A 25812-nucleotide genomic window follows, 5' to 3' on the forward strand; every position below is an offset into this window, starting at 1 on the left:
GCCAAAAGTTTCTTGGTGTGATTTTTAATTGACATGTTATTGTGCCAAAAAAAAATCATTTTTTTTGCACCAGAAATGGAACCCAGGGATATTAACCACTAAGCCACACCCTGAACCCTTTTTATTTTGAGACAGGATCTCACTAAATTGTTTATGGCCTTGCTAAGTTGCCAAGCCTGGCTTTTACCTTGTGATCCTCCTGCCTCGGCCTCCCAAGCTGCTGGAATTACAGGTGTGCACCACTATGCCTGATTTTTTCTTTCTTTTTTTTTTTGCTCATTACTGTTTTTAACATCTCTCCATGCTTCCTTTTGCCAATATTTTTATCTACTGAGTAGCATCTATACTATGAAACCCTTGTATTTAACCTCTCTACTTCTCTAATGAAAATTACCTAACACAGTTCTAATATAAATGGTGCTGTGATAAATATTCTTATTTGTGACCCCCTTATAAATCTAGATACAAGTTTCCCTAAAATATTCATCAAGAATTAAGATTGCTGGATCATTGAGTATGTGCTTATTTAATTTCTCAAAGTAATTAAATAATAAAACCAGAAATAGCTGTATTGATCCATACTCCCTGCAGGAGTACAAAAGAGATCCATCTCTTCACATTGTTATTAATATTTGGCATTACCAGACTAATTTTTGCCTAATTGCTGGGTATCTTGTTGTTTCTAAAATCTGCATTTGTCATTGAGTTGAGAGGTCTGTAATCCCAGCAACTTGGGAGGCTGAGGCAGGAGGACTGCAAAGTTCAAAGCCAGCCATGGCAATTTAGCAAAACCCTCATCAACTTAAGAGCAACCCTGTCTCAAAATTTAAAAAAAAATATAGGGGCTGGGGATGTGGCTCAAGCAGTAGCGCGCTTGCCTAGCGTGCGTGCGGCCCGGGTTCGATCCTCAGCACCACATACAAACGAAGATGTTGTGTCCACCGAGAACTAAGAAAAAATAAAATAAATATTGAAATGAAAATATATATATATATAAAGGGCTGGAGATGTTCTCTAGTCGTAGAGCACCCCTGGGTTCAATCCCCAGTACTTGTCCCCCAACCCAAAGTCTTTCTCTAGTTCAAAATCACAAATATAACAAGTTCTTGTATTAGCATTTTAAGTTCACCTTTAACCTTAGGCTTTCAACCTTTCCAGCACAACATACATTGGAAATCCAATGCCATTTTTTTCTTTTGGTTTTCCCCAAATCATCTCTTAAGCAATGAATCCATCTTTTCCCCACTGATCTGCTGAATCACCACCCTGTCAAATGCCAACACAACTATAAATGTATTTTCTCTGTAATTTATTTTCTTTAACTTTTTTTGCATTGTATCTATAAATTTATTTATTTATTTTTGTTACTGGGGATTGAACTCAGGAGCACTCAGCCACTGAGCCACATCCCCAGCCCTATTTGTATTTTATTTAGAGACAGGTTCTTGCTGAGTTGCCAAGTGCCTCAGTTTTGCCGAGACTGGCTTTGAACTCTCCATCCTCCTGCCTTAGCCTCCCACTGGGATTACAGGCATGCACAACCACACCTGACTATAAATTTATTAGTAATATGTAGATATTTAAAGGGTCAAATAATTCTACAAGCCATATGAAAAATATCAGCTTCCCAACCTCAACATAAATATTCTCCATAAATGTTTATTCCCCAGAGGCAACTATTTCAAGTTTCCTTTAATACTTACCACCGTATTTCCAAATAATATGCTCATAGTGTTACATGTTATTTTTGCTTTAGATACTACTTATCAACTTTACACTATTTAGATATTCTGTCCTTTCCTCACAAAAATATGCATACTTCACTTCCTCTGCCTTCCCAACAAAGACCCATTATACCTTACATTGTAGCAATATTATTTGTTATCATAGTATATGCCACTTTAAGCTAGGCCAGTGGGGTGCAGGGGCACACCCATGTAATCCTGGCTACTCAGGAAGCTGAAGCAGGATCCCAAGTATGAGGTCAGCCTCAGCAACTCAGTAAGACCCTGCCTTGAAAGAAAAAATAAAATGGGCGGGATTTATAATTCAGTAGTAGGGCATACCTGGATTCCATCCCAGTACTACCACAACCAAAAAAGTGGGCCATATGGTATAATTTAACTAAACTCCTCATTTTGTATCCCTGATACAATTAATAGAGCAATTGTTGTCTTATTGTTAACTTAGTTTTCTAAGCACTTGCCCTTTATTCAAATCCCAAGCTCTTTTGCCCCACAATTGTTAAATTTTTTCAATAATTAAAATATATCAGGGCTGGGATTGTATCTCAGTGGTAAACTGCTTGCCTTGCATGTGTGAGGCACTGGGTTCAATCCTCAGCACCATATAAAAATAAATAAATAAAAAATAAAGATATTGTGTCCATCTACAACTAAAAAAAATTTTTTGTTTCAATCAGTTTTTCCCCCCTGTACTGGGGATTGAATCTGGTGGGTGCTTTACCACTGAGCCTTTTTATTTTTTTAATATTTTTTAGTTTTGGGTGGACACAATATCTTTGTTTACGTGGTGCTGAGGATGGAACCCAGTGTCTCACACATGCTAGGCAAGTGCTCTACCTCTGAGCCACAACCTCAGCCCCAAGCCTTTTTATTTTGAGGATCAAATAATTCTATAAGCCACATGAGGCTATTTCCCTAGCGTCTTTATTTGGAGATAGGTTGACCTCAAACTTAATGACCATCCTGCCTCAGCTTCCCAAGTAGCTGTGATCATGGGCATGGGCCACTGTGCCCAGCTAGTTTCATCCTTTTGAAGACATCTGACTCTTCTGCCACACTGCAGCCCAGACCATTTGCTTTATCGAAAGCACAGCCATATCATGGAACCTCCTTTCATCATTATGGAGTTCTTCCCTCTTTTGAGCCAATTCAAAGCTGGCTTTCGGATGAAGAGGGAGATCCCTGATTACAACCACCCCTTCCTTCCTCCAGAAGCTTCCTCATAGGTACATGAGACCTAGATATTGGAGACCTTTCATGTATAAAAGTGTCTAATGCCCTCCCACATTTGATAGTTATGGCATACAATTCTACATTGAAGTAGTTTTCCTTCAGTATTTGTAAGTTTTCTGCTCCCTTTTTTTCTTTGCTTTTAAAATTTTTTTAATGTATTTTTTTGAGATGTGTTTCCCTCTGTGGTTCAGGCTGGCCTTGAACTCCTGAAGCCAAGCCATCCTCCAGCCTCACAGTCTCCCACAGCTACAGGCACATGGCACTGTGGGTGGCTCTTAATTTTTATTTTTAAAGATATTTTACTTATTTGTTGGACACTTCTGTTGATTCATCTCTTCAACATACTGATTTCATTTCCTTTGGATTTATACCCAGTAGTGGAATTGGTGGCTCTCCACTCTCTCTCTCTCTCTCACACACACACACATACACGTTGTAGATGGACACAATACCTTTATTTTTTTAATTTATTTTTGATGTGGTACTGGGATTGAACCCAATGCCTCACGCGTGGTAGGCAAGCGCTCTACCACTGAGCCACATTCCCAGCCTTCCAGTCTTATTTTTTGCTTATTTTCTCTCAAACAGTCTGGAACTCCTAAATGCAGGGATCCTCCTGCCTCAGCCTCCCAAGAACCTGGCTCCACTGTACTTTTTTTTTTAAATATTTTTATGCCTTTTATTTATTTTTATGTGGTGCTGAGGATCAAACCCAGTGCCTCACATGGTGAGACAAGAGCTCTACCACTGAGCCACAAGCCCAGCCCATTTCTTAATTCATTTTGCTATTAAAGTTTTTGTTCTGATTCCTAATCCTTTGTGAGCTCTCCCCCCCCCCCCCGTTTTAAATTTCTCCTTGTCTCTAAAATCTCACATGATGTGCCTTGGAGTAGGTTTATCTTTATCCTTCATGTCTAGCATATAGTGGGTCCTTTCAGATTATAAAGTAATATCCAGGGGGCTGGGTTGTGGCTCATTGGAGGGAGCTTGCCTAGCCCATGCGAGGCACTGGGTTCCATCCTCAGCACCACATAAAAATAAATATAGTTTTGTTTTTTTTTTTTTTTAAAGTATCCTTCCATCTTGGGATATTTTCTTATTTCATTGATAATTTACATATTTTTTATTTCACCTACTTTTTTGGATATTTCTTCAACTTTGTCTTCAAAATAATTAATTTTTCCATTTCTGCTACCACATTTTTAAGTCTCTGAGGTTCTTTTGCTCTTTTCTTTTCTAGCATCCTTTTGTAATTTTTTATTACTTCCCCTCCACCCCCCAGCATTGAGGATTAAACCCAGGGTCTTGAACATGCTAGGTAAACACTTATATCACTGAGCTATACTCCCAGCTCATTTAATTTTGAGACAGTCTCACAAAGTTCTCCAGGCTAGCCTCAAACTTTGAATCCTTCTGCCTTGGCCTCGCCAGTAGCTGAAATTTCAGTTATATACCACCACCCTAGGTAGTTTTAAGGACACAATATATTATTTCATATTTCTAAAGATGATACTGGTTAAGTTTTCCTCTGCCTAGTCTGTTTCTTCCAAGTTGCTTCTTTTGTATGAGTCTCCATTACTCATGCTAGAGGCTTTCTTCATTTATGGTGATCTTTGGCTTCATTTGTATTTATGGTGAAATTCTAAAGAAATGACTGGAAAAGCCAATGTATTCTTATAAACTCCAGCAATTAAGAGAATTTATTTAATAAAAGATAGAAAGACTAAACATAAGTGATATTTAAAGTGTGATACAGGCACAAAGACAGGTAAGTAGATGAGTATAAGAGAATAGAAAGACCTAGTATACTTTAAAAAAAATTTTTTTATATTGTAGATGGACAGCAAGTCTTTATTCTTTTATGTGGTGCTGAGGATTGAACCCAGTGCCTCACATATGCTAGGCAAGTGCTCTGCCTCTGAGCTAGAGCCGCAGCCCACAGGTGTGTATATTTATAAATACTTATCTAACCATTAATATACTATTTCCAAATGGGAAAAAATAAAGTTTTCTCCCAATTCAGACCATACACCAAGATAAATTCCAGGTAGTTTTTATTATAGAAAAAAACTATAATAAAACTTTTACCAGATAAATAGGAAAATATCCTTTAAACTTTGGGTTAGGAGAGATTTCTGAAAGTTATAAAGAATGCTAATCAGGGCTGGGGTTGTGGCTCAGCAGTAAAGTGCTCGCCTAGCATGTGCAAGGCCCTGGGTTTGATCCTCAGCACCACATATAATAAAATAAAGATATTGTGTCCAACTACAACTAAGAAATAAATATTAAAAAAAGAATGCTAATCATAAAAGAAAAACATAAATTTGGCTATAACAAATCAACAGCTTCTGTCAACCAAAAGACATTTTAATAAAAAGACAAATTTCAGGGCTGGGGTTGTGGGTCAGTGGTAGAGCGCTTACCTAGTGAGGCCCTGGGTTCCATCCTCAGCACCACATAAAAACAAATACATAAAATAAAGGTGTCCAACTAAAAAAAAAAAAAGAAAAAAAGAAATTTCAGTATTATCAATTCCTGTCCTTGATACTTATACCTATGCCTTTTTATAAAAATCCCTTTGTCATCATTTTTGTGTGGTTTAGAGAGAAAACAGAGTGAAGTAAATGTGTAAAACCTGCCATTCCTAACTATAGTACTAAAAAAAAAAAAAGTTTTCAATGAGGAAAAAGATCTAGTAATGTTTGTACAAGTTATACTTTTCTAACATACATAAAAATAACAACATAGCCAGTAAAGAAATATTCACCTATATACTTCTTCATATTATCTTGTGAATTATCCAGTCAGTGGTCCTGCACTTAGGAAAAACAGTCATCCCCTACTTCATACCAAACACACCGTTTGGGGGGAAATCTGCTGTATTGATGTATTTTTGTTGTTTTTGTTTTTGTGGTGATGGTATTGGGTATCGAACCCAAGACCTCACATGTGCTAGGCAAGTGCTTTCCCCCTGAGCATAATCCCCAGTCCTTTATATTTTGTTTTGAGACAGCTCTCACTAAGTTGCCTAAGCTGGCCTCAAATTGTGATCCTCTTGCCTCAACCTCCCAAATGGCTGGGATTAGATGTGCCACTGTGCTCAGCTTGATGTATCCTTTCTTAGAAATGTTATTGGCATGATCTGCAGTTATCTCCTCAATAAGAAATCAGTTTCCAATGGTATCTGACTCTATAGTAAATCAGGTTTTGGAAGTGGAAGAAAAACTTTAAAAATAAGAAGGGGGGCTAGGCTGTGGCTCAGTGGCAGAGTGCTTGCCTAGCACATGTGAGGCACTGGGTTCCATCCTCAGCACCCCAAAAAAACAAATAAGCAAAATAAAGGTATTGGGCCCATCCACACCACACACACCCACACACTCACATTGTGTGTGTGTGTTTGGTACCATGGTTTGAACTCAGGGGCAGCACTCAACCACTGAGCCACATCCCCAGCCCTATTTTTGTTTTTTATTTAGAGACAGGGTCTCACTGAGTTGTTTAGTGCCTCACCATTGCTGAGGCTGCCTTTGAACTCGCAATCCTCCTGTCTCAGCCTCCTGAGCCACTGGGATTACAGACGAGCCCCACCGTAGCTGGCTGAAAATATTTTTTTTTAAATAAAAATAAGGAGAAAACTAAGCCAAAATATCAAGCGCTGCATGATTCTGGAAAGTAAAACAGTGTTAACAAAAGAAAGACCAAGACCTGTAGCATAAATAAAGGTTTTATTGGTCAGTCTAGGTGAGTGGCAGACTGACACACCCCCAAATCACTGTTCCACATACCCAAGCCCCTGAGGTGGCAGAAGAAGCTAAGCTTAATGATGGTGGGCAATGAATGAGAAGTGGAAAGGACCTGAAGGCCCCTAAGATTAACAAGGCTACCGGGACCGAAACCAACGTCCTAGGAATAAATCCAGAATGGAAAAAGCATCATCCAGGGCCGGAGGTCTTGGTGATTCTGGATCTAAGGAAGAAAGTCATAAACAGATTGACTAAATGACAAGAATGGTCAGAGGCAAAGGAGAAAAATAATATTAAAAGGTACAAGAGCAAGAGTTTCCTTTCCCCAAGGAGTTGAGATGGGCCCTTTTGACTCATACTCTTAACTTACCACATCTAGGACTGCTCTCTGGTTCTTGACGGGTCACTGTGGTCTCCCTCCGGCCCTCACTGTCCACCACAGTCCTGCGCTCCTCCACTATCTACAAGCAGAAGTCATCACCATATGCTAACATCACTAAAGGTGAGGTCAGTGGTTTCTTTATTCAAGGCCTCTTTCTGGGGTATTCCCTGGCCAGTTTCCTTTACTCCTCTCTCGCAACTTACCCCATCTGGCTTAGTGATCTTGGTCACAGAGATGCTCTTGAAATAGGATTTGGGCTGGGGCTGGAGAACTGGGCCGAGACCTTCCTGGGAAACCTGGGAATCAAGATCTGAAAAAGAAAAAAGATAAAGAACCAAAAGAGACAGTTCAAGTAAAAAAGGGGACAAGTACAACAGGAAAAAACTTCAGAGAGAGAGAGGGGACAGAATTTCAGAATAACAGAGGGATGATAAATGTCGCCTCCCCTCCACACTCACCATTGTCTTCTCTGGCTCTAGGATGGGGAGTCACTGGCCACATCTCATCAAACTGTAGAAGAAGCCATAGTAGGTGAAAAGTCACCCTCGACACTTGAAGGACCACAGACTCCAAACCACTAAAGTTCCCCAACCCCCCTTTCCTTAAGAGAAACGATTCCATTCAGCATAGCTTTATTTACTTACGCCTACCTGGCTGTTTTCCCTATCCTTCTACCAAAAAGTCTTCCTAAAATGATATTTCCCTGTATTCCTCCAATAATCTTGCTTTAGCCAAGAATCACTGGGGTTTTTTTTTGTTTCTGTTTTTAATAAAAAGCAGAACTCCAGGCTGGGCTCAGTGATAGAGCACTTGCCTAGCATGTGTGAGGTACTGGGTTCAATTCTCAGCATGGCATGTAAATAAATACATGTCCATTAGCAAAAAAAAAAAAAACCTTCAAAGGGCTGGGGACTGCCCCAGCTCAGTGGTAGAGAGCTTGCCTAGCACATGTGAGGCACTGGGTTTGATCCTCAGCACCACATAAAAAAATAAAGTTATTGGGTCCTCCTCCAACTTAAAAAAAACTTAATATAGAAAACAGGGCTGGGAGACGGACTCAGTACTAGAGCATTTGCCTAGCGCAAGGCAGGCCATGGGTTTGATCCCTAGCACCTCAAAACAAAACCAGACAAACACACTAAGTGAAGGGCGTAGAATTCCAAACCAAGTCTATGAGGGGCCAACAAGGATTCTAGTCATTGCTGGTCTCTCAGACTCTCAGTTCAGGCTTGGATAGGGTACTCACCCTATGAAAAGGTCTCTGGGACCCCCAGTCTGGTGCTGGTTTGGGGGACTCAGTTCTTGCATCACTCTCCAAGACCCCACCAAAGATCCTGGGTTGGTGACTATCTGGGTACTTAAGCATTGAGTCCCGAAGGGTCTGTCCCTCCTGCAGTCTCTCACCAGGTGCTTCCGACTGAGGCCCTGGAAGCTCTGTAGAAAGGTGGCAGGTGGATACTGGGGTAGGAAAGGACTTAGTCCCTTAAATCTCTCGGAAATCATGTCTTCTCACACTTTCCGTCCCCTAACTACTCCCTGCATAGGCTCCTTATTTCACCCACCAATCCACTAGAAACCCCTGGGTTCTCCCTCAGGGAAATCCACACACCAGGTGGGCGGGAAGGCAAGGTCCAGGCCCCCATCTCGCTGAAGATACTATTGAAGTCCCGTACTAGGTCATCGAAGCCGAAGTTATCCTGGAAACGCATCCCTTCTTCTGGGCTGAAGCTGAAGCTGAAGCCAAATTCCTCTGGGTGCTGGGAACCATCAAACCTCCGGTTCCCACGGCCCCAAGGGGCTCCTTCCTCTTCCTCTTCCTCATCGTCCTCATCTTCGTCTCGAGTCATCCCTCCAAAAAAGGGATCTCTGTGGCTGAGGGTGGGGGCAAACAAGCCACCAAGAGTTCAGCACAACTTAAGCCACAGCCCATCTCAAGGGTGTCAACATGGACAGCAGGGACGGTCAACACCAAACAGCTGACAGGTGTTTCTGCCTTTGACCTGTTTCGTGTCTACCAAAGGCAATCCTCACCTCGCAGCTGCTCCCCAGCGCCTGGCCCTGGTCCCTCTTCGGCGTCCCCCAGTGCCTCCCGCCGGACGCTGCCCACGGCCCTCCTCCCCAGCCCGCCCATTGTCCGCCCCTCCCGCCGCCCGGGCTCTGTTGCATCACCCCGGGCAGGAGAGGTGAAGGCTGCTCTTCCTCCTCCGAAGGACGGGCTTGGTCACTGTCGGAGAGGGCCCCACCGAGGCTTCCGTCCTCTCCGCAGGAGTTGGAGGAGGAGAAGGGAAGTATTTCCCAAAACAGGGCGAAGCTCCTCCCAGAAGCCCCCCGCCCTCTTTACCCAGACCAGACCTACTCTCACCTCCGAGGTCCAGAAAAGCCGAAAAAGCCCCGGAAGAGGTCAAAGAGGCTCATTCCCGAACTGGGACTCGAACCTTGGGACCTCTCGCGCGGCCCATTCGCCCCAGAGGGAAGCCTGCACAACGCTGCCGAAAATTGAGGCGGCGTTAAGTCCACGCTGCCGGAAAGCAAGCCTCAGATGCGCCACACTGTCGTAAAACGACTGTAGGCCCCCGAGGACCGAGAGGCGCGGCGGGCGGTGCCCTTTAGAAGGGCTTATTTTTACCCACCGCCCCGGCCCCTCTCAGTTTCCTGCGAGGCGCGTATGCTTGCCAAATTTTGGCTTTCCAGTGATCACCTCCCTTCCTAGGTCCACTCTTTCCTGCCGACCGAAGGCCTTTCGAGGAGTTGACGCGATGGTCTCCGACAGCCGCCAGAGGGCAGCCCCGCCGCACAAATGGAGCGACCCGAGGCCCTCAAGGCGCCTCACCAAGGGCACAGGCGCAGAAACCACCTCGCCGTCTGCCGCCGTCGCATTCTAAACTGATCTGGGGGACGTCTATTAGAGGAATGGACAGTATTTTACCAGCTCCTTCAAGTACTGAAATCCTCAGAGCTGATAATGACATGGGGACGCTTGGAATTCATCTCTTCAGTTCTCGAGTTTATCATATTCACAGAGGATTCTTTTTTTCTGAACAGGCTGTGCAGCCAGCAAAATCAAACCATTTCTAGGGCCACCAGGGAAGGGAAGCTTTTCAGGTATCCTGTAAAGCAACAAATTGGTGGCTATCAGAATGCCTTTTGCAGGGCGCAATAGAGCACTCCTGTATTCCCGGTGACTCGGGAGGTGAGGCAGGAGGATGGCTAGTTCGAGGCCAGCCCTTAGTAACGTTGAGACGTTGTCTCAAAAAATAGCTGGGGATGTAGCTCAGCGGCAAAGCGTCCCTGGGTTCAATCCCCAGTACCAAAACAAAGTTAAAAAGGCAGGGAGGGGGGCTGGGGGTGTGGCTCAAGCGGTAGCGCGCTCGCCTGGCATGCGTGCGGCCCGGGTTCGATCCTCAGCACCACGTACAAACAAAGATGTTGTGTCCGCCAAATGAATAAATAATTAAATATTAAAAAAAAAAAAAGGCAGGGAGATGCGGCTCCGTGTAGAGCGCCCCTAGAGTTAGATCCCCAATACCGTTAGAGGTCACAAATCCCCTTTTCAGCCTGGAGTCCCTAGTCAGGGGGCTGAGGCAGGATGGTGGCTTCAGGCCAGCTAAAACAGGCAGACCCCAACTCTGTCATGTACTCAGAGCCTCTTCCTTCCTGCACCTTACGCCCACCTTAGGTCTTGCTCTGGAGTACTCTCTTCCTGAGACTGGGTATAACAGCCTCACGGAGCATTCAAGAACAAGAAAGGCTGGGCATGTGGCTCAAGCGGTAGCGCGCTCGCCTGGCATGCGCCGGGCGCTGGGTCTGATCCTCAGCACCACATAAAAATAAGGATATTGTGGCCACCTAAAACTAAAAAATAAAAATTAAAAAAAAAAAAGCAAGAAATACCGCAGTCTAATTCTAGCAGGGAAATGGTTTGCCAGCCAAAAGTGATGCTGCTTCCAATATCACTTGTGGATCCATCTATGTCATACTTAAGACTCCATAAAGCCATTTCTTTGAAATTGTCTCAGCTCCTTCTTCATCCCCGCCCCCCTTTCCATCCAATCTCTATCCTCTCCCTTCACTGTCTGAAATGTGCTGAAGATGTGGCAGTTTCTGGAAGAAATGAAGATTTGTAGTGGCTCTTTCCAGGCTCAGGTTGTGAAATTGTTAGGGGTGAAGGGAATCCCTTCTAGGGCAAGATACTAGCACATTAAGGTCAGAGTAGTTCTTAAAGGGCAAAGATTTCATTTTATTCCACTGCCTTCGAGGCCTGCAAGAGGAGGCCCAGTTGGTACGATAATACTTATTCACCAAGCTGGTCATCGACGAGACTGAGGATATCCTAGACGGAGCAAGAATGGGCAGAGGCTGAAGGTAGAGGTTTTCTTTTTATATATACAAGACACATTAATCCATTAAATTTGAGGACACAGTACAAAAAAAAAAAAAACAAAAAAAAAAACCAAAAAAAAAAAAAAAAAACCACTTCAACTAATTCATCTGACAATGCTGTTCATATTCATGACGCCATTTTTTTTGTTGTTGTTTTTGTTTTCCTAATAATAAAGGAGGAGACTTAGGGCTGTTGGGCTGATATATATTTGGGGGTCCCACCTCCCCACCTCACCCATATACCACCAGGGTGAACAGGAAGAAGTGAAGGAAGGGTAGGGCCCACAGCAAAGTTTCATAATCTTGAATGCAAGGGAGAGGAGGAAGAGGAAAGGAAGGAAAGAAAAAAAAAAAAGAAAATACAAATCCTATAATACATACAACAGGGTGGGGATGGTATAGGAATGGGACAGACATGAAGCTGAGGCATGGGGTGGGCCGCTGGGGGTGGGGGGCAGCGGAACCCCCCCACATTCCTTTCTCTCTTTGATGCTGTTTCCATAGTTTCCAGGCTGAGAAGCCCTCTCAGAAGATAGGACCGGGAGAGGAGGGTCAGGGCCTCAGTTGGCCCCCCAGCTGTAGCTGTTGTAGGCAGACTTGTTGGTCTGGGGCTTCTGCGGGATGGAGCTGGTCTGGCTACGTTGCCCGCTGCCCGTCTGCAGGGGAATGGGAGGATGATGGGGAGGAAAAAGGTGTCTAGTTAGTGGGACAAATCTGTAACATGTCCAGGTGGAGATGTGCAAAACTGCCTTACTCTCCTGTTCCCCTTGCTCAGATTCTATTGACATCTACTTTTCAACCACAGAAAATTTGGTCTCCATAGCTAATACAGCCCCCTCTCTTCCATGGGAGAAAGCATTTTTGACCTTTAAATAGGGGAAAGGTGGAAAGAGGACAAGATGCCTTTAGAGATAAGATAATAACTCAGTTCTACTCATTTTGAATTCTACCTTCTCTCACTACCCCTGACCTGGGTCTGGAATAAAAGGGTACTATGAGAATTATGGTTCTGGGAGATGAGTGACCACAAGGTAATTCCATTTTCATTAAGTCCCATAAATGCCTCAACTTGAAAAGCGGAGAGCAGGGAACCCCTTAATTCTAGGTCCCCAGCCACCTATGACGGAGCTCTCAAGAGGTCTCTTGTACCACCCCGTGGATCTCTCCACCACCACACATCACATCTATGAGCCTGTTTCAGGCAAGAAAGGAGAGACAGTCTGAAGCCTCAGGCTCCAGATTCTGCCCCACCAATCTTTTCCATTCTGGTAACCAAGTGTTTTTCCAGAGTTGGGGAAGGATAGAAAGATCAAGAGGGTATTGAGGAGGGAAGGAGAACAGAGGATAGGGAGGCCAGAGAGCTCAGCAAGGTGTTTTGTGTTTGTGTATCCCGATGTGTGACCGCGCAATCTTTTCAAGTTCCCTGAGGCTTTGGAGGTGAAATGGGGTCTGAAAAGGAGTGGGTTCAAGCATATCATCATTCAGTTTCATTACCTGCTCCTCCTGCTGGCGCTGGCAACAGAGAATCATCTGCAAATATGGTAGCTGAGGCAGAACCAGGATATATGGAAAATAAAGGGACAAACTTTGACAATAGAACTCCACCATTAGAAGGGAAAGCTATAATGTCAGGAAAGGGGGAAGGCTGGGAGAGGTAAAAGGGAAGGTGTGACCCAGGTCTAATGGGATGAGGACAACTGTGCCATGGGAAGAGGTGGAGGAAAAAAGACACCAAAGGAAATGGGCAAAAAGGGTTTTGATCTGGCCCCTTCTCTGACATTTCTTTTGCCGGCCGCTTGTGTTATGTGCGCTTGTGTCTGTATGTGCTGTGTGCCCCTGGCTGGCGCTGGGGAGGATTGGGTGAAGGCAGTGGTGAGGAAGGGTAAGAAAAGGAAAGGGGAGGCAGTTTAAAGGGACAGGAAGGAAGAGGAAGGGAAAGGAGAGAGGGAGAAGGGCTATTACCTGGCCATCCTGCTGCAGGTGATGGTGAAGGATCTGGGAGTGCGGCTGCTGATGTGGGGTCAGAATGTGCATAAAGGGGGCAGGTGGGTAGGCAGCAGCTGTGGCCGGATTGATGGGCCCCCCACTTCCTAGGGCTGAAGGCAAGTTGAAGGAGGCAGCAGGAGTACCGGAATGAAAACCTTGTTTCTCAAAGGACTGCTGTCCAGGAAGAAAGAAGGAGAAAGAATAAAAGGTATCAGCACAGGAATCCTGGGAATTTCTGAGCCAAAGCTCCTCCATCCTCAGAAAACAGCATAGTCAGAAGGAACAGAATATCTCGAGTCAGATATAAAAGTCTCAGTCCCAACTCTTGCCCTTTTAACAGCTACCCAATCCTGGGAAAATACCGATCTCTCAGCCTTAGTTGCCTCATACTTGAAACAGGGATGCTACTGACCTCTCTGTTGTAGGGATCAAACAGAAGGATGAATGTGAAATTAACTAGTGTTGTACATAAACAGGAAAATTTGCTAACTATCCTTGGCATCCCTGCCCCTGGGCTTGGGTAGAAATTAAACTACTTGGACATTCCAAAAGAAATGGATATATAGTGAGGTATTCTGAGTGTTCAAGGTCTTGGCTCTGAGGCACTTCCTGCTCTCCAAACCCCTAACATTTTATAGCAAACTTTTTAGTTATTTATGGTGATGGGGGAGAAAAACAACAAAAAAACTTGTGGCTAACTCTGTAACAAATGCTTCACTTAGGTTTTGGGTTATCTCCTTTTCCATACCTACTCTTTGTTTAGATTTATTCACAAAGAACGGAATAAACTAGTTTCCTTTTCCCGTACTTTTTCTTTTGGAAAGTTACGAAAAAGGTTGGGAATGGGTAGGTTAAAAAAGCCAGGACAACTGCACAATAACTCACATCACATTATAACAATGTACCACACCTCACTTTCCTATTCCTTTTTTTTTTTTTTTTTTTGGTACCAGGGATTGAACTCAGGGGCAATTAACCACTGAGCCACATCCCCAGCCCTTTTTTGTATTTTATTTAGAGACAGGGTCTCACTCAGTTGCTAAGTGCCTTGCTAAGTTGCTGAGGCTGACTATGAACTCTCAATTCTTCTGCCTCAGGCTCTGAGTCACTGGGATTACAGGCCTTTTAGCATACCTGGCTTCCTATTCATCTTTGTGGTTTCTTCTCAGAGAGCTAAATTCAAACTCCTAGAAAAACTGAAATCTAGAGACCATTTAAAAAAAGTAGAGTGGGGGCTGGGGCTGAATGGAAGAGCTCCTGCCTCGCACATGCATTGGGTTCGATCCTCAGCCACCACATCTCTGTGTCTCTCTTTTTCTACTTCTGTCCAGAGCTAGGCACCTACCTGGGTTTTGGAGTACACAGATCCAGAGATATCTGGCACGCCCGTGTTGCTGGAGGTGACTGATACGCCTGAGGGAGGAGGAAACAGACAGGAGGTTAGCTCAGCTAGCTGCTGGCCCTGTTCCTGGGGTCAAGTGACGTCTGCAGCCTTGCTAGCTATAGCACTGAAAGGGAATTTTGGTCTGTTTTTCCACCTTCAGGTCAGTCCTGAGATCCTAAGAGTTCATGACACACAGGTTCCCTAAGGGTTCTTTTTCCTTTTCCAGATAGATGTGGAGTATATGTACGAGACTGAGGTGGGCTCTTTTTTGGGGGAAGCAAGGGGATATGACCAAACCTCATCAGCATATATAATTTCAAAACACTTCTGTGACAAAGCCAAAAAGAATGTAATAAAAATGTAGTGTCCATTTCAAATCAATCTACCCAAACCCCACATGTCCTGCCCCTGAAGATTTAGATAGTCCCTGAAGAGACAACTTTTGGGTTCAGAATCCATACCTTTACTGCATAAGGGAAGTACTGGAGGAACAGCTCAATTCAGTCCCCAAGAGCATTTTTATTCTTGGAGCCTTGGCTCACTTAGTCCAGTTTCTCCAGTCTTGGGAGTTTTTCAGCTTTTTATTAATTAAAGTGCTGGCATAAAGGTGAGTTTCCATTTACACACTTCTAGTACAGAGGCAAGGAGGGAAAGTGTGTAGGTAAGAGTGGGCTATTTCCTAAAGCCTATGTGGGATACAGAAACTAAATACATTGGTTGTTTTTGTAGTTGTTTCCATGAAAAGCCCTAACCCATACCACTACTTGCATGTTTCCAGTTGACAAACTTCTTCCTATAACTACTACAGTTTTAAGGAAACCATAGCAGTATAACCACTCATTTTGTTTTCCTCAAGCTGAAATATATACTACACTCTTCTTCTTCCTAGGGTTTGGCAATGGATTAACGAGACAGAAAAGGCCATGGGATAAATAATCTAGCATTTCAAAAGAAATTTAAAAGATTTGAGAAACAAAACAGCTAGGAATTTAAAGCATGATTTTAAAAATACATTAGGTCCCATGAAGACAAAATGAAACCAGAATAACTTTGGGTTTCCGTCTATGCCCTAGGTTCTTTTCCCTTGTCCTCTGCTGTTACAAACACCCCGATGAAAAAATTTTTTTAGAAACGCTGTGTTAAGTGAACAAATCACAAATAAGGAATTCTCCATTTACCCACAATTCAACAGCAGTCCCCCTTCAAACTCCAGAACCCAAATCCTCCCAACCAATGCCTATGACAATGCCAGCCTTCAGAAGTTAAGCCCACCTTGGACAGTCACTTTAGAATCTTCCCAACAGAAGAGGCATCTTAACCTGGAAAACCCTCCCACATCATAAGTCCAGATAGTTCCAGGGAGGAGCAAACACCAACTAGGAAAAAGAACAGAACTACAGAAACCAAGCAAGAGAAAATACTTCCCCATCTCCAAAGTATCAACTCTACACTTGAAGGCACTGAAGTAGAGAGGAACAAGACAGGAACCTCTTAAGGAGCTAACGGGGTATTTTTCCCCTTCCCTTTCCAAACTTCAGATGTTCATCTAGAGAAAAACAGGGTAGCAAATTTTAAGAACAGGGACTTCAAGAACTGAAATGGCTAAAAAATAAGGGCTGTGGGGAAGGATTGAGACTGAAGGTGGAATAAACAGAACATTTTTAAAGACAAACCCCAACACTGATTTTTCTTTACTGCAAAGGATTACCCTCTGCAAATCAAGGCTAGATTGCTCTGGAGGAAGGGAAAAATGACTAATTAGATTCTTAATCTGGCTGGTAAGAAAAAATTTAATTGTACTATACCCCTACCTGGTCTTATTCTGTACAGAGACTGGAATAGCTAAAATACAGCTTCTAGTCCAGAGGTCTTAAATTGGATATGAAGTTAAGGAACTAGAAATGCAGACTCCCCCCCTCCAAGAATACTGTGTAGTCACCATAATAGCCTCAAGGTAACCATTAGAAAACCTAGGAAAATAATGGGTATTGATTTCCTGACCCTATACTACAATTATGCTCAGCCTAGATAAAGGTTTCCCTTTTTCTTTCTTATATTATGTCCTGCCTATACCCACTCCCAAACAGTGACAATCATTCCAACAGAATGTGGATGGTAGGGAGGAGAAGCAAGAACCATTCTTTCCTAATATGACAGGCCCTGGGAAAGCTGATCACCCTCCACAGAGCAAAATGACTCTAGAGGGCTGGAAACAAATACAACGAAAGCTGAACACTTTGGTTTTCAATTAACCAAAGATGGTGATCTAAGTTAACTCTATAAACAAAAGGCTGATGGTGTACTAGTAGATGGTGGACCGAGTGGCGATTAGAATTTCCATACTTAGGATGTCTAATCAAATCTCTCCCACGCATCCTTTGCTACACCTACAAGTGCAAAATGACTAATATTCCACAATCTCTGAGAAACCATCAAAGGATAAGAACAATGTTCCAGGCTAGCACAGTTTCCACAGAACCTGAGTCATCAACTAGCTGATCACTAATGATTTTATCAGATCTCAATCAGCCAGTCTTTGGGAAACAGATGTGGGAATTAAACCTTGGAAAATGCTTCCCTATCAACAGCTTAGAACACCATCTCTTTTTGCTTTTCTCTCCATAAACCTTTTTGTCCTTTCTCCTCTGCTTATGTCAGAAGCAAAAAGGGAAGATCCAAAGGGAAAAGTGAAGAGATATAAGCCTGGGAATCAGGGATTTTTTAAGTAGCCTCCTTCACCAACCAATCAACAGGCTGGAAACTGAGGTTGTTTCCCCTCCTCCCACCTTAAAAACAACCATACAGAAAAGTTAACCGCTCTTTGCCTATGCTGGGGTCTGAATTAAAAGGCCGCCCTCCACCCTTCATCCACAATAAAACATTGGTTCCTAGTGTCCAGAAAGACATGCACGGAAAGAACGCCAGAGTTAGCTAAAGAAATACCACAGTTTATTGAAGACTACAAATATTTTTGTTACAAGTTGAAACTACATGCCTTCCAGAAATCAAAAGCAACAGCAGGTGTGTGCATTGATGCTTCGGAGGTGCTGCACCGCTTGAACTCGAAATGGGTAAGACAGGGTCAGACACAAGGGGGAGAGGGAAATGGGGAGGGGGGCAAGTTCAAAAGCCCAGAAGATATCCACCAACTCATTTCCCCAAGCCACGCAGGCCATGGCCTCAGCTCAGCAGGCTCTCCTCAGTGGTCTGGTTTCTGAAACAAGACTTCAGTGCAAATTTATACACACACACAAAACACAGCCCCCAGCCTTGGGCCAAATTAGCTCTCAGCCGTCCAGAAATGCTTGTAAGGGGGTGGATATTTTCTTCCTAAAAGGAATCAAATACATAAAAATAAATGAATTTAGAGGTTGATGAGGAATGGAATGACAAGAGCCCTCTGTGGGGTTGGGAATTGGGGGTTCTCAAAGAACTAACAGGTTTCTGAAATATTAAGGGAGGTAAGAAGCTAGGATTTCCAGAATCAGATATGCCAACTGTCTTATATTATCAACCACCTACCTTACCTCTGAAAATTCTCATACCCGGACCAGCTGAAGTTTAATTTTAATGTTCCTGGAATGGGGCCAAGTCAAAAGGCTTATAATCCTCCCATCATCAACAAGACCTTACTCAGTGACAGCAGTGGCCCCAAGGAACCTGGGTAGTAAATCTTAATGGGGCTTTTCTCAGGACTTTAAAAATTCCTAAAACTAGTCTTTATTACCTTCTGTGCTCAGCTTAAGACAGTTTCCCAATTACTGAAAATTTTGAGCTGGGTGCATTGATGCATGTCTGTAATCCTAGCAATTTAGGAGGCTGAAGCAGGAGGCTTCTAAGTTTGAGGCCAGTCTCAGCTTAGTGAGACCCTATCTCAAAAAATAAAAAGGACTGGGGATATAGCTCAGTGGTAAAATGTCTCTGGGTTCAATCCTTAGTACCAAAAAATAAATAAATAAAATGTTGAGAAATTTACTCATCTGGAGCCCACACAGATGTTGCTCCATCCAAATCACCTTGAAACTAACTGAGCTTTGAAAAGACAATCCTCAACCCCAACCCCTAGCAACTACAATAGGCTCCTCCTCGTATATGCCTATAAGTCACTAAAAAACGTAGATGAAACGGTTTTATTCAATGTCTCCTCCACTTCCATCCTTCAAAAATGGAGCATGGATGTCAGATATGGAAATAAGTGATAAGCTAAGTATCTTTTAGATCATTATTTATCCAAAGGATTCCTATAATTCCCTCCCTGCCATCAGATATGCAAATGGGCTTTTTAAGAAGACCAGTCATACAAATGAAGGAACCTCCCAGTGTAATTCTGTCTCTACTAGCGTAGTCATGCCTATCCTCTCTCTCTATATCTTAGGTCTTCTAGTTAGGAATGAAAGGGGAATAGTAATAATAATAGTACTACAAAAAGACTTAAACCAAGCCTATCAATCATATTGTTAGCTATGAAAGCATTTAACCCTTCTTTCAGTGAATATATCCTCTTTTATACTGTCAGTGCCACAACACTTGCCTCCACCGATATCTCAGCAAAATCTTAGGGCCCTTGTCCTCCTTTGAACCCAAAGTTTAGGCCAGACAACATATTTTAGCGGCCAAGCATTCTAATCAGGTGTAGTAAAAGCATTTCCTAGAGTCAAGAGCCTCTGCTGATGATGCTCCCAGATATCCAATTCAGCCAAGCATCAATAATCATATGTGGAGAGCAGAACACCCTCACCAACCCAGTAACACCTCACAGAGACACTGAACCAGGGCCACGGGGAGCTTACCAGTATTGTATCCATGAGATCCATATCCACTCGGCTGTTGGAAAGGGGTGGCTGATGCATTCACACTGACATTCACACCATGCTGCTTGGAAGAGGTAGGAGCCACCTGAAGAGCAAAAGGGCCAGAACTGCAGTGAAATGGCAGCATGCACCATCAGTTGCACCTGTCCTACTCCAGGGCCCAGGTGTTCAGGTGGCTATGAATCCTGATGTAGGCTGGCCATTATTTGAATAGTGAAATAAGATCCTTACTAATATTTCCATAATCTACCTTTGAAACCAAGAGGCAATTTGAAGGAAGGGAAAAGGGGGAGTGCTATCAGGGAATACATGGCCATCTGAGGAAAGCAAAGCTGTATGGTATCACATTCCCCTCTGGCTAATTCTAGAAAAAGTTAATCCCTATTATAATTCAACCAATTCCAATCCCACTCCCCCTTCCCAGGCCAGAAGAAAGCCCAATGTGGAAACTGTTCCTCCTCATTCATTACTAGACTCATCTAGCTTTGAAAGCACAGCTAGGATAGTGTCAGGGATAGAAGCCTTCACCACAAGGAGACCAAGGCTAGGCACTCACAGGGAACACAGCAGGCCCATACTGGAAGGTGCTGGGGAGGCCCGGGACCCCTGTGTAGTATGGCAGGCTGGTGTAACTGTAGCCAGGAGGCAGCGCCGGGTTCAGGAATGTCTGCTGCGTGGTGTGGTGAGTCTGCGTCTGGTTCTGTTGGGGTTGGGCCAAGGTTGTGGCCGGGGCTGGGGAGGAGGCATCCCCACGACCGAACTTTGTGAGGTCACCTGTGACAGAAGAAGCTAAATGTACCCGTTTCTTTCACTGCAAAACAAGTCATCTCTTGGTTTCACATGATTCCAAGAGACCCTGTTCAAAGACTTTTAAAATTCAATTCCTTAAATTATATTTCTTTGAAGCTCCATTCAGAATACATTTAGCATCATGCCAGTTAAGACTATTGTTGAGTATGAACTATAGTTGAGTATAGACTACAGTGCCAGTTAAAGACTATTGTTGAGTATATTTGCTATAGCAAAAAGAAGATCCCAGGAAAAAGTTCCTACATTATTTCTCTACCTTCTTGTATTCTTTCACTCCCAGCCCCTATTTTCTTCCATGGGAAACACTCCATGCTAGACTTGAAGGGACAGCGACAGATAAGAAAAAATGATAAATCAAGGAGGATGCCAAAAAAGAAGGTCTAGCAAGACAATAAGACTGCCACTGTGAGCAATGTACAGAAGCAGAGATGAGCAGAAGACCAGTTCAACCACTACTTCCTAGAACAAGCTGAAAAACCTAAGTTATAATGTCATCTGGAGGGGCAGAAGATGGAGGACAGGCTTAGTGCAGATGCGAGACCCTAGGTTCAATCCCCAGAACCAAAGGGGAAAAAAATGTTTTTGGGTAAGATGTGTGTGTGTGCGCGTGTGTGCATGTATCTGTGTGTGTGTGCGTGTGTGTGTGTGTGTGTGTGTGTGTGAGAGAGAGAGAGAGAGAGAGAGAGAGAGAGAGAGAGAGAGAGAGAAGGATTTAGAAATCAGACAAGTGAGATGGAAAGGGAAAAAAGCTGTCAAACCCTCATCTTTAACAGGACTCTGAATCTACCAACCAATTCATCACGTCCATTTTAAACTTCCACCAGAGACATGTAAGATGAGAACCAGGTCCTTTCTTGCTATTAAGCAGGGTTTTGCCATTCATCCCAATACAATCTCCCTCTCCCTTTATTTGGCCCCATCCCAGTCATACCAGAATAAGGGTTGCTGGCCAGGCTACCATCCCTCCCGGTCAACGGAGTGGTGGGCGTGGGAAACGGGATGCTGTAATAATCCTAGAACCGAGTAATAAAAGAGCACAGACTCAATGCTATTCATTCTCCAGCATGAAAACCACAGGTGAAAAGCACAAAAATGTAGGGAGTACTGCAATTTATCCAGCTACCGAAGAAACTGGTTTGAGTTTGCATAAACTCCGGATTACTCTTGCATATACTGTCCCCCCTGCCTGGCCATAAGCAGAGCCAGGCAAGGTCTACGGATATGCCTGCTAAAGTTCCATCAGAGCCAATAATATTTTCAACCTCCACACATCATCTCTAACAGCATATGCCAAACTTTTCTTGAAAAACATATCTTTTTTTTATTCTGTAATTTTAAGTGTCTGAGACATATAGAAAGCATCTTGAAAGCATCTTGAGAGCTCCTGAGTACTTTATTGGGCTACAGAATAGGTTAAAATGTGTTTACTTCAAAGATTTCACATCTCTGGGGAGTGGGGTACACCTAAATGGTAAAGTGCTTGCCTGGAGTGCACTAGCTCCTGAGTTGAATCTCCAATGACACAAAATATTAAAAAACAAGATACTGACATTGGTAGAAAATGTATAGTTGTAGTAGTCCACTTGGGCTGGGGGTGTAGCTCAGTAATAGCATGTGCTTTAGCATATGTGAGAACCTAGGTTTGATCCCAAGCACCAAAAAAACAAAAAATAAACAAACAAACAAACAAACAAAAAAACCTCCTTAAATTAAATTAAAAACCTAATTTTTAGATCACCTCCTTTACCAGAGCTCCCTTCCACATACTTACCAATGGAAATCTTGTCTGAAGCATCTGCAAGTCATCATAACCATACATTTGTGGCTGAAAGACAAAGGCATGTGATATTAATGAGAAATGGTCATAAATGATTAAAAACAAAAACAAAAAACCAAAGGAGCTAAAAAGCAAGATAATTCAATACATTATTCACCGTCCTTCTTTGAACAGGACATAGATTATTTCCTTGGGCTAGGGACATAGTTCAGTGCTTCCTTAGCATGAACAAGGCCCTGGGCTCAATCCCCAATACTACCAAAAGGAAAAAAAAATTTTATTTCCTTCAATTTACTTAAAGGGAAAGTAAAAGTACAGAGATTAAAGGATTAATGAAAGATCTTGAAACTTTCGTTGAGCTACTTACTATTGATTCATCTAGACCAATTCTGGGAAGCAGTACAATAGACACAAGTATATGAACAGCTATCTGTACTCTCTATTCTATGAATGGAATCTTCCTGCCTTTACTCTCTAATCTATACATCTGGTTTTAAAATTTATTTTCTCCATGAAAGATTCAGATTTTACTCTTGTTTTCTCCCTATTTTGAGATAAAGCAGTGTTGTTAAACAATGTCCAACAGTGTTATTTGGGCAATCTTGTCTGTATGATGTTTATCTAGACTTCCACTTTCAGGGGAAGTACAGTTGTCTTTTAATAGAATTTTCATACCTCCATCTTAAGAGGTACTGAATACCTGGAGGTAACAGAAGATATACCTGAGAAAAAAAGTCAACAATGTCAGCCATTTATTCTCAAGACAATTCCACAGTGAGTTGGGGAACTCTCTTCTGACCAGGTTAGAGGCAACAAAGATCCCCAGAGTAAGGAAATCAATTCATCTACAAAACACAATTCTCAAAGAAACTGAAAGGAATTCCAGATGAATGTTTTGGCCTTTGGCATCTGAGGCCTAGAATTTCTATTTCACACAGAGCAAATACACAATAGAGGGCCTTGCCCAAGTTTAGTCTTTCCTCTCTAAAAATGATTGTTTTTTCCAAAGCTACAAAGATTCAAAACCTACTTGTGCTAGGTGCAATGGCGCATGGCTGTAATCGCAGCAGCTCGGGAGGCTGAGATAGGAGGATCCCAAGTTCAAAGCAAGCCTCAGAAATGCCAGGCACTAAGCAACTCAGTGAGACCTGTCTCTAAATAAAATAAAAAATAGGGCTGGTGTTGTGGCTCAGTGGTGAGTGCGTGTGAGGCCCTGGGGTTCGATCCTCAGTACCACATGAAAATAAATAAATAAAATAAAAGGTACTGTGTCCAAACGCAACTAAAAAAAATAAATATTAAAAAAAAAAAATAGGGCTGGGGATGTGGCTCAGTGGTTGGTTGCTCCCAAGTCCAATCCCTACTACTCACCCCCCCAAAAAAACCTATTTGTTTAAATGTGGCATTTTTTCTGTATTGTAATTACAGTCTACTGCCTGAAGCCAGAACTATAAATAATAGTCCCACCAACACCACCTTTTAGAACAAACCCTTCAGTCCTACTTACTGGGTAGGCATGTAACAGCCCTGGAGCCATAATATATGGATTAGGCAACAATGGCGGGACCCCAGGAGGAAGGTTGGGAGGAGCTTTTCCTAAAAGAGAAAAAACATTTTTATGCTATCACACAATTATTGATTCCCTCCATCCTAGAGGAATGCCATCCAGCTATGCAAAGGTACCTGAAGTTGTAGCAACCGAGCTTCGAGTTGAGGCTGTGACAGTGGAGTTGCTGCCTAGGCTAAGGCCCAGACTGCTGCCACTGTTGAGACTGGAAGAGACACTGACCACTGGGGGAGGTGCAGAGACTGTGCTGGACGTGGTAGAGAAAGTGCTGGAGGAAGAATGGAGATTCGCCTCACTCTCCACACTTGTGTGCTTCAAAAGGGAGGAGCAATGGAAGAGAGATGAAGGAAGCAGCAATTAGCAATATAGGTTAGGAATGATAAACCACCCATTCTCCTGAATATGATCATCACAACAACTTCTCAATTAAAAAGGTCAGGGCATAATAACAGAGTCTCCTCTACCAAGGTACAAAAACTCTCCAGCTACATGTTTCTAAAGACTCATGTGACAAGGATGGTTATTAATACAGACTTATATACCATCATCCTGTTAAGAAAGACAGCAAAGTGGGTGGGGACAACTCCAGTGTTGGTGAAGACCAACACTGGTTGACCTGGTTGACTGGTCAAATACAGTTGAAATCTGAAAAATGTATCATAGCCTTCTCTCACACACTTTTCTTCTCTAGTTCATGGGCTAGAATAACATACAGCTGACTTTAAACTTGACGTTTAAGAGAAAGAGAAACACAAGCTCTACCAGTTAGCAAGATTTGTCCTTTTCTTTCCACCCCACTCTCCTTTTTTTGGTGCTGGGGATTAAACCAAGGGCTTCATGCACACTAACCCATACAGTACCACTGAGCTATACCATTAGCCCCTAGAAAGGTATGTTCTTTTGTAACATATACCTTATCTTCAACACAGGAATGGGGGATGGAGGGTGTCCCTTCCAGGCTTTAAGGAATGATTCATAGCTCTGCATTATTTCTGGATTCTTTGGCTTCCCAACATCCCCTTACTTGTTTCTCTGCAACCTCAGTTCAATGAGTTTTATCATCTCATGAAGAAATGATCAAGAATTCCCTCTTGGCAGAATCTTAGGGTTGGCTAGTTTAAGAAAAGCTTAAGAACCACACTTCCTTTCAGCATCATACTTACCAAAAGAGTGGATGTCGAAGTGCGTCCAGAAGATGTTGATGATGAAAGGGTGTTCTGCTGTGTAGATAACGTGCTGTAAGGAAAGGGGGTGCCATCAACAACAGTGCTATGGCCACCTGGCCTGGAGCTTTAATCAAGAACACAAGCAAGAAAATAAGGTAGAACATAGGAACAAGAAAGCCTTGAGAAAATGGTAATAAGCACAAGAGCCAGCCGGGGATAGTAAGCAACAGTTAAACAAAAGTAGATGCCGAAAGGGAAGAATAAAATAAGTCTCTTTGTCTTTATCTCTCACAGCTTTCAGGTCACCCATTTACCCAAAAGTGGGGCTAATGTGGTCTTTGCCAGTCAGAAAGAAAAAGAACCAGAGAGCTCCATCTTCACCCCAAACTCCATCTTCACCCCAAATCACCTGCTGTGTTGCGTGGTGGTGGTATTTGGAATTTCCTCACTGTGGCTCAAGCCACCCAAGGAGGATGAGTGCTGATTGGTTGTTGTCAGTAAGGAAGCTGCAGATACCGTTTCATTGAGAGGGGGGATGCTAGAAGTGGAAGGTGAGTCAGATTTCACTGCAGAGCCTGTAGCACCTAGAAATAAAAGAATCCATCTCACCAGAAGAAAAGAAAATGTCTACAGTGAAGAATCACTACAGTCCTATGCTGCCCCAAAGACAAGAATATGAGTTATTTAATAATGGTATAATCTTTTTTAAATCTAGGCACTTTGAATGTGAATTTCATTTGTCCAGTGACGGGAACCAATAAAATGGTTACCATTTTAAGACAGAGAACCTGAAACTTAGAAAGGCTGGAGATTAAGCAATAAAGTAGA

The 25812-nt window shown here is 43.0% G+C and overlaps 2 protein-coding genes and 1 non-coding gene across 22 annotated transcripts in view; all 3 read right to left on the reverse strand.

Moving 5' to 3' along the window:
• Positions 1-6695: 6695 nt before the first annotated feature.
• Positions 6696-9919, reverse strand: Hax1 (HCLS1 associated protein X-1). The gene is made up of 7 exons (XM_026412937.2): positions 9466-9919; positions 8713-8975; positions 8350-8537; positions 7562-7613; positions 7307-7413; positions 7092-7182; positions 6696-6944 (listed from the first exon to the last, which is right to left on the reverse strand). Exons 1-7 carry the CDS (start codon positions 9516-9518, stop codon positions 6859-6861), a joined length of 840 nt encoding a protein of 279 aa, XP_026268722.1. The 5' UTR covers positions 9519-9919; the 3' UTR covers positions 6696-6858.
• Positions 9920-11334: 1415 nt separating this feature from the next.
• Positions 11335-25812, reverse strand: part of Ubap2l (ubiquitin associated protein 2 like) — a 45088-nt gene continuing 30610 nt past the window's right edge. For 4 of the 20 annotated variants that reach the window (XM_026412973.2, XM_026412980.2, XM_026412972.2 and 1 more), the window contains 12 exons: positions 25394-25568; positions 24982-25054; positions 23935-24130; positions 23759-23847; positions 22246-22299; positions 21406-21487; positions 20221-20438; positions 19644-19749; positions 14815-14882; positions 13446-13643; positions 12978-13028; positions 11539-12139 (listed from right to left, as the gene is read on the reverse strand). In XM_026412973.2, the coding sequence (XP_026268758.1) occupies positions 12044-12139; positions 12978-13028; positions 13446-13643; positions 14815-14882; positions 19644-19749; positions 20221-20438; positions 21406-21487; positions 22246-22299; positions 23759-23847; positions 23935-24130; positions 24982-25054; positions 25394-25568 (1406 nt within the window). In that variant the 3' untranslated portion in view covers positions 11539-12043. Of the gene's footprint in view, positions 11434-11537; positions 12140-12977; positions 13029-13445; positions 13644-14814; positions 14883-17768; positions 18184-19643; positions 19750-20220; positions 20439-21405; positions 21488-22245; positions 22300-23758; positions 23848-23934; positions 24131-24981; positions 25055-25393; positions 25569-25812 lie in introns of those variants that run through there. The other 16 variants (XM_077791659.1, XM_026412987.2, XM_026412986.2 and 13 more) reach the window with 10 other exon arrangements.
• Positions 21565-21701, reverse strand: LOC113199863 (small nucleolar RNA SNORA58). Its single transcript, XR_003302988.1, has one exon. It is a non-coding gene; the product is annotated as a small nucleolar RNA SNORA58 (small nucleolar RNA).

The sequence above is a fragment of the Urocitellus parryii genome, chromosome 11 (genome assembly GCF_045843805.1).
Source record: "Urocitellus parryii isolate mUroPar1 chromosome 11, mUroPar1.hap1, whole genome shotgun sequence".
NCBI classification, from domain to species: Eukaryota; Metazoa; Chordata; class Mammalia; order Rodentia; family Sciuridae; genus Urocitellus; species Urocitellus parryii.

Excerpts from the sequence above, each read along its gene's own strand:
- Hax1 (XM_026412937.2), bottom strand. The coding sequence starts at position 9,518 with ATGAGCCTCTTTGACCTCTTCCGGGGCTTTTTCGGCTTTTCTGGACCT. Across the intron at positions 7,614-8,349 it reads CCCAGAGACCTTTTCATAGG|TTTGATGAGATGTGGCCAGT; the intron begins GTGAGTACCCTA and ends CTTCTTCTACAG. Across the intron at positions 6,945-7,091 it reads AGAGAGCAGTCCTAGATGTG|ATCCAGAATCACCAAGACCT; the intron begins GTAAGTTAAGAG and ends TTTCTTCCTTAG.